At 41.1% G+C, this 8428-nt stretch overlaps 2 protein-coding genes across 6 annotated transcripts in view; both read left to right on the top strand.

The window, feature by feature from the left end:
• Positions 1–473: 473 nt before the first annotated feature.
• Positions 474–8428, top strand: part of LOC117549523 (PTB domain-containing engulfment adapter protein 1) — a 154670-nt gene continuing 146715 nt past the window's right edge. The window contains exon 1 of one of the 5 annotated variants that reach the window (XM_034221518.1): positions 474–652. The gene's annotated coding sequence lies outside the window, so the exon portion shown is untranslated. The remainder of the gene's footprint in view (positions 653–8428) is intronic. The other 4 variants (XM_034221515.1, XM_034221514.1, XM_034221520.1 and 1 more) reach the window with 4 other exon arrangements.
• On the top strand, positions 2648–5234 carry LOC117549524. Its single transcript, XM_034221521.1, has 2 exons — positions 2648–3921; positions 4203–5234. The coding sequence occupies exons 1-2, from the start codon at positions 3783–3785 to the stop codon at positions 4880–4882; spliced, it is 819 nt and encodes a 272-aa protein (XP_034077412.1). The 5' UTR covers positions 2648–3782; the 3' UTR covers positions 4883–5234.

Below are 8428 nucleotides of genomic sequence, written 5' to 3'. Positions count from 1 at the left end.
AAATTACAATATCACATCTAGTTTTACTATCTCAGTCCATGCTAAACTGAAAAGTTGACAACCCTGCTCCTTTATTGAATTACATTCAGCTGATGTGATTTATGTAAAAATGTTGTATCTTTTGGGTGAATATTTTGTGGACATTTTGATACCCTGATACAGAAACCCCAAACACCAAGGTGCCTCCTCACAGAAAAAAAGGCTGCTTCATAACTTTCTTTTACCAACTGTATCTTCAAATGTTAATTCAAACGCAGTCAATTTGTCCACTCACTTTATTCACCTGTTCATAGCCAAGCAGTTTCTTTTCTTTTTCTTTTAATGAATAGTAGGCTATGGCCATTGTCGTGAAAGGGTAGCCTCCCTAGCGTGGAGCCTGCCTCCCCGATTATTTCCGGTCGCGTCTCCCCTCCTTTCCATGTATTATTCAAGTTGCGACCAAAGAGCTCCGCCGGCAGACACGGAGTGCTCGGTGACGTCAGCAAAGTTATCCGCCAGCAGCAGCTGTAGAGGAGCCGAGGACTGAGGAGAGGAGGAGGAGAGGGAAGGACGCTGCTGGATGTGGAGCTCTGACTGTGGAGCACCGAGGAGGACCGGGGCTTTTTTTTTCTTTCTACGGGACTTCAATTCTCGGACTTCTTCTTATTTGTTGGTAAGTAAACGCGGTTTCCTGTGTATAGCAAAGATTCCCTGACTGCTGTGCTGAGTGAGCTGTCGAGTTTCTTGTGTGTTGGTGCACACATTAGCTTCGCGCTTGGTTTACAACTCGAAGTTGACATTGTTGTTAGCTTTCTATTGTACGCTGTTCTTTCCCTAGTTAATACATTCCTAACCTAACGGGAAACTTTGTTGCGCAAGTCCGTGCAAGGTGTACTCTGAGCTAACGTCGAGTTTGTGTGTCTTTGTTGCTTGCAAATCTTTGACTAACTTTGATGTGAAAACACTGTGAATGTCCGCGTGCAGTCTCCTCGTTCTGACGCTATTTGACAGGTCGTCGCTAAAAAAGCTGTCGCTGTCATTGTAGCGCCGGTGACATCAAGAGATATTGTGTTAGTGATGGAAGTGGGACATGAAAAATAAATGTCTTCTTCTTTCTCCTGTTTCCAAACCCTTAATCCCTTATTATTCTTAGCAGTGGTGGTTCTAGACCAATTTTAATTGGGGGGGCCAGTTATTTTATGAGAGGGGCACGTGTAATGCATGACAAAACACCACAAAGACCGTGTACAAGATATTCACATTTACAATTCAGTATAAAGCCATAGCCCTAAAAACTCCATACAATACAATTATTGGTATTAGTTTGTTTTAGTAACATCCTTTTAGTTTATAGTTGATTTTATTATATTATTGATCAATTATTGCTGTTATTTTCGATCCAAGTTAGAAACACAGGCTTTGCTGCAACACTATCAGAAATTGTTTTTCATGTCTTTTTTTGGAGAGGGGCCACAGGGGGGTCCAAGTTCTGGCCCCTGTTGCCCCCCACACCCTACAACCACCCATTATTCTTGGGCAGTGAGACATATGGAATACTGAGGCACTATTTCAGACTTATGCTCATAATTGCTGCGAGTGTATAGCCTCTAACCTCCATGTGGAGAATGCATGTGTGTGTAGTTTGTGTGTGATATCACTTCATTTCATTATTTCAGAGGCATATTGAGACGAGTGACACTCATACATGAACAAGCATCTGCTAAATGGCATCTACCTTTCATCTTCTACATGTCAGATATTCTGCCAACATGATTGTTTTCAACAGGTAATAACCATGACAACATCTGTGTAAATTGTCTGCCACTGTGCAAGATATTAATACACCCATTATTTTGGGTGATGGATAAGCATCTGACAGTGGAGCACTTCGAGTTTCTGTTCCACACAGTTCTCATTTCACGGCTGAGGAGTCACCGTCTTTCTGTGGTTGTGAAATTAAGTTTTTTGAGAGACTTGTTGAAGTCAGCAATAACTATTATTACCTATCTCCGCTGTGCCTTTTAACAGGTGGATGGTGTAACGTGTATTGAACCTGCTCTGGATGTTTGGCAGCCACTGGTTTATTGAAAAGCAGCTGATCTCCAAATGTATGCTGTTAAAATAAGCATGAATTAGCCCTGAAGATTTGTGCTAATTGAAATGTTGTCTTGTTCCTAGTTGTCTTTCATGAGTAAAACTGGCTTGCCATGGATTTTAAGGCAGCAGGATATGAGGAATGTGTGCAATAACGGTTTTGCAATAATTGCTTGCGACACAAAAAATACAGCAAATGTCTTTCTTATTATATCATACAAATTGAACTGAACACTCAAATCACCAATAGAAACATTTATGATATTAGTTATTTTTTGAAAGAATGTAAAAGCCATGTATGTTTGTTATGGTATTTATTTTGGACACTTGTTGTTGTTTATTAGATGCAGAGGATGTATACAGTATATGGGGCAATAGTTGACAGGAAAAGGAGAGCATTTGTTGAAGGAGCGCACACAGTTCTGACAGACTTAACTAAAGACCAAACAACACTCACTTGCAGATTCTGAAAACGTAGTAATGTACAGCCACTTAAAAATACTCCAAACTAAACTGCAATGACACGTACATCTTCTGTTTGTGACTGCGTATGATCCCTACCACATACCTGTGTGTCAATGGCAAGTGGGAAAAGAGCGAATATGAATATTAAAAATGACCATTAAGGGGACGTTTCCTACTGATATTCTCTTTTATCTACCAAAATAATCCCATTGTGCAATAATGAATTCTCTTGCAATGTGTCAATATAACAACATTTGCATAAAAAATGACATATGTTCCCTTTTGGAGATCTAAGGTTCTGTCAATGTAACAACATTGTCTTACTCAGCTGAGTCTGAACAATATATCATTTTAGCATCCGAATGTTAGCATCAGAATGTTAGCATCAGAATGTTAGCATCAGAATTGCAATAAGTGCATGCACAATAGTCACATTAGATGATGTCAAGTAACAAAATTGACTTAAATACATCATGCTTCAACTTTTCAGGCATAATATAAAAGAAAAGCTTGAATACATCTCTTATCCATGACTAATTTACAAGAATAATCTGTACGGTAGAACGGATGTCCGCCTTCTTGGAAACGCCCTGATAGTTGTCAAACCGAAACTGAAAATGAGTTAGTAGTAGGAGGTGAACACTTAGGGTGCGTTCACACCTGCCTTGTATAGTCCGGTTGAATCAAACCCTGGTGCGTTTAGCCGCTTGGTGCGGTTCATTTGGGTCGGTGTGAACACAATCCGAGACCTCTTAAGTGAACTAAACAACCGGACTCTGGTCCGCTAAAATAGGTGGTCTCGGAAAGCTAGCTTGCGAACTCTGGAGCGGTTCATTGCTGGTGTGAACGCAGTCCGCACCAAAACATAGGAAGCGCAGTATTTACGCGTCATTTCCTGTTGTGGAGGAGAGGATTGCAAATGGTGGAAAAATGAGCGGCAGGGGACAAACGTGGAGCTATGAGGAACACAGATGCCTTCTGGATATCTGGGCAGAGGAGAACATTTCTCAACTGTTGGAGAATGATCATAAAAACACGGAGGTGTTCAAAATCTTTAGCGACAGACTGAAGCAACTTGGATTTAACAGTGTCGTATAAAGGTGAAGAAACTACGACAACAATACATATAAGTGCGCGACGCGCTGCAGAAGAGCGGCAGCTCCCCAAGTATCAAATAAACACTTATTTGGTATGAGGATCTCGACAGTATCTTGAACACAAGACCCATAGTGAGCCCCGTAGATATGGTCGAGTCCTATACGGAGGAAGAGGTGGATAAGTCGCCTGACGAGGGGAGCCTAAGCTCCACTGCCGATGCCGGGGCTGCTAAGGCGGATACTAGCCGCAGTTACTCCGCGGATGCCGAGGACTCTGATAACAATGGTACGTTCACTGTAAACTTATTTATGCTGCCGGTGTACAGGCCTTGTTATCTGTCCTTTTGACTTGGGGGATGAGCTGACTGGTAAACCCACTATAAAAAAAATACATATTAATAAGCAAGCCATTGTGAAGGCTATAAAGCTGCTTATGAAATAATTACTAGAAAAGTGTGTGAAGTGTAATTATGAAATCCTATGAACATTACCTACATCAGCCATATGCCCAACTCCTCAACTAACGAATCCTCTGAACTAATGATCCTAATATCTCACTGTTAACAGTTGGAGCTGGAGACAACCCCAATGACAGTGGACAGCCCTCTGAGCAGAGCACAGACCAGGATCAGAGTCAGCAGCCAGGAACAAGATGGGCTATTCCTGGTGCTAATTCCAGAAGAAAAAAAGCAAAGACTGGACAGGACAGTACAGTTCTCAGTGTAATGGCTGAGCAAATGAGAGAGGTGAATGCACTGATGGAAGCTGAGCAGAGTCACCAGAGGCAGGAGTCAGCCAATTTTGAGACGTTTTTACGGGCACAACAGGAAGCTGAAGAACGGAGATTCAAGGCCTTGCAGGAGCAAAGTCAGGAGAACAACAGAATGTTCATGCAGCTTATTGGCAATGTCATAAGTACCATGTCATGTCCAACATCACAAACACATATGCCCAACTGGATGTCAATGCAAGGTCACACAACATACTCCATGCCCCTGATGCCCACACAACATGCTATTCCCCCAAATTCGATGCCCCACAACTCATCCATGCTCATTCCTCCTTTCATACATAACCCACTCTTCAGGCCCTCTCCACCATCCATACCTACTCCATCAGCAATGCTTATTGCCACTTCTACCCACTCATCTCCACCTGTCAACCAAGAGCCTGACTGTCAACACATCATACCTCTGACTATAACCGTTGAAGAAGGAAATGATGTTCCAAAAATGTCCTTTAACTGAGTAGAAACGCAACTCGTCCTAGTTTGCAACTATTGTTAGGTGGCTAAATGTTGTGCCAAGTTGAAAAGCTGCTGCTTAAAAAAAATGTGTTATTGAAATATTCTGCCTGTTTGAACTGTTACCTCTAAGCACTGAAACTGTGACTGTACCTTTTTACTTTGTTGAATTGAGAAGTATTTCTTATTTAATGATTATGCATTGTTCTACCTCAATATGTGGTGCCTTTTTTTTGTATAAATATATATTTTATATCTTGTGTCAAAGATTGGCTACATATCTTACTACCTGTTTGTAGTATTTTTTGCAGTATAGCAGTTGTTTTTATACTGTAGCAAAGTCTGACATGTTTGCACTTGGCCCCAAATATTTCTTGCATTTGAAGCAAAATGTTTGTGCACTTCCAAATAAAAATTGTATTTTATATACAGTACATTTGTGTGGAGTTTACAGTATGTTAAAAAAAAGTATGGTCAATAACTCAAAGTACTTTCTTTTATTGTAATGAAAGTGTCACATTAATGAGCTCAATGGAGAATCATTACAGAACATGCAGTATCTTTCACATTGTACATTATGCTTATGCAGTATATTATGTGCCAATATCTATACATCATTTAAAACAAGTAACAAACATAGAACAATAACACAGTTATACTGTAAGTGCAATCTTGAACAAAATAAACCAAATCTCTTCACTCCTGCTTTCCTGACCTGTCCTCCTCTGACCTCACCTCCTCACTTCCCTCCTCCTCCTTACTTTCTTTCTCCTCTCATCTCGACACCTCTTTTTATCTAACCTCCTCTTGTTTCTAAATTCTGGCAAAATAGGCACACATAGCATTTCTAATGTCTCGGCCAGCATGGGCCTGATTCTGCTGTGCTGCTGCAGCATCCTCAGCTCCATCCTGACCAGCCTCCCCAACCCTTCCAAAAACTGACTCTTGCTCATCAATGTATTCATTGTGTAGTTCACAAAAGTTGTGAAGTACACAACATGCCATTATTGTTCTGCTGACAAAAGTGAGGTGTGTGTCATTTATTTTGAGCAGGCACCTCCACCTACCCTTGAGTTTCCCAAATTTGTTCTCTCAACTGTCATCCTCGCCTGACTAAGCCGGTGGTTGAACAGGACTTATTCAACAGTAACGCCTCTTCCCTCAGGATAGGGCTTCATGAGCCATGGGAGAAGAGGGTAAGCGGAATCCCCCAGGATAACAAGAGGCACATCCACCCCCTCGAATGTTTCAGTCCACTCAGGCAACAGGGTTCCAGCTTGAGCACGGCGGTAGAGTGAGGAGTTGGCAAATACTCTTACGTCATGGACTTTACCCAGAGATGGGGACTCGAGTTTGTGACTCGGACTTGAGTCGCACTTAAGTCGCACACACAGAGACTTCAGACTTGACTTGGACTCCTGCTCAAAAGACTTCGGACTCGACTTGGACTCGTGTTTTGGGACTCGTGAACAATCATTGTGTTTTCTATTTTTGGCGTATTAAAGGGTTAAACCGGCTCGAGATCGCTAGAATTTGAAAATACACAACCGGAGAAAATCTGCCACTTCCTCACAGAGCCCCTCCTCCAACACACACGAACGCACATGACCAATGAGGGCACGAGATAAGTTTGTGCCCCGATGGGAGGCTGACAGGCAGGTAGGCCATCCAGTTACTTTAGCCGGGCCGGCTATCGGGATGTTAAGAGCATTCCATGGAATATAACAAAAAGTGTATCTCGAGCCGGTTTCTCAAACTTACCTACCCCACCTTTAACATTAACATCATGGTAACACCATGGCGACCGGCGGCACACCTGCAGCTGTACCGCTTGTAATTAGGTTCAACTATAAAAACTTCGAACAAAACGCCGGCGGCACCAACAAAAGGAGCGCACACTGCAAAGTCTGCAATATTAAAATCAAGGATGCTGGTGCAACAACGTCAAATTTCATCAGGCACTTGAAAACTCACCCGGAGAGGTCAGTCACATTAACGCATACTGTATGGACGGTTAGCAAACATGTTTAGCTCAGCATCAGCTATGTAATGTTAACTTATTACATTACATTACATTTCATTTAGCTGACGCTTTTATCCAAAGCGACTTACAATGACCGATTACAGGGACATTCTCCCTGGAGTAACTATGGGCTAAGCGCCTTACTCAAGGGCACACTAGTGGTGGTGATCCAGGCGGGATTTGAACTCACAATTTTCCGATCTTCAGCCCACCTCACTTAGCTTGCTACTAGCTTTGTAACTGAATATTTGAAAAGATGAGTGAATGTTTGCTTGTCACACTTGTTTGCGTTGAATGACGTTGACATCCAACTCTTGACATGACATAAAAAAGGTCGGTAACGTTAATCATTACGTTCCGTTGCCACCATCTACTGGCTAACGTTAAACGTAGAAAAATACATAGTTACATACATAAATATATCTGTCGGTTTATAGGCAGTTTACAGGTTTATTGTTGACCACGTAACGTTAATGTTACAGGTTTATCAGGTTACCATTACACTGGGTTTGAGTGAGAGGATAGAGGAATATGTTTATTTATAGTATACTTAAAAGATGTAATTAGAGACCCAGTGTAATTAAACAATACGGTTGCAGAGGTCAAATTTTAACATTTTTGTCCACTGGCCAAATGGCTAGCCTAGTGAATGTTGACATTTTACCAGCCACTCAATAGATAGCCATTGTTATTTTTGGCTGGTGCGTGCAACATACAGTACCAGCCACTTGCATGATTTACCAGCATTTGGCTGGTAAATGGTGTTAATGGAAGATATCTCTTTTGGAACAGGTCATGTTTTTATCACCAGTTCAGTATATTTCAGATAATATTGCAGCACTAGTTTTTTAGTTGCAAATGGCACAGAACAAATGTTTACTTTTAAGTACTTTTAACACAGTTTCCCTGCGGGGGATTAATAAAGTATTTGTGATACTGATTTCTGATTCTGAAGTGTTTTGCTTATAAGTTGTTTGCATTTAGCTAAAGTGTGATGTTTTTCCTCATATTGCATTGCAATAGCCTGTTTAAAGTGATCATATAACAAACAACTAATCAGTACTGATACTGTATGCTAATTAGTGCTGGGGGGAAACAATTATTTTGAAAACGATTAATCGGGCGATTATTTGATCGATTAGTCGACTAATCGAACGATTATTTTTCTGTTGTTCAATTCATAAAAAACGTAATGTAAAAAAAACGTAATGTAACATTTTTTTTTTTTCACGATACTGTGTCTCAGGGGATCTTAATATTTAAGAACCTATTAATGTGTTATACCAGATTAACGGAAATAATCTCAGCTAACTGACGATACAAACCATGTTTACCAAAACACAAGTCTCATAAGAAGCATCTAAATGACCCCTGAGCGAAAAATGCTAACGGACATTGGCACAGATCTCAAGATAAAAGTACCCTTATTACTTATCGTAGCTGCACACACAAGATATCCGATTAAAGCTGAGACTCCACAGATTATGTAGGTACATAGTATCATCACTGAGTGATCCGGACTCGCGA

This window comes from Gymnodraco acuticeps, unplaced genomic scaffold, assembly GCF_902827175.1.
Source record: "Gymnodraco acuticeps unplaced genomic scaffold, fGymAcu1.1, whole genome shotgun sequence".
NCBI classification, from domain to species: Eukaryota; Metazoa; Chordata; class Actinopteri; order Perciformes; family Bathydraconidae; genus Gymnodraco; species Gymnodraco acuticeps.
Note: the sequence above shows the minus strand (reverse complement) of the source record. Positions and strands in the feature narration are given on the sequence as shown.

Excerpts from the sequence above, each read along its gene's own strand:
- LOC117549524 (XM_034221521.1), top strand. The coding sequence starts at position 3,783 with ATGGTCGAGTCCTATACGGAGGAAGAGGTGGATAAGTCGCCTGACGAG. Across the intron at positions 3,922-4,202 it reads CGAGGACTCTGATAACAATG|TTGGAGCTGGAGACAACCCC; the intron begins GTACGTTCACTG and ends CACTGTTAACAG.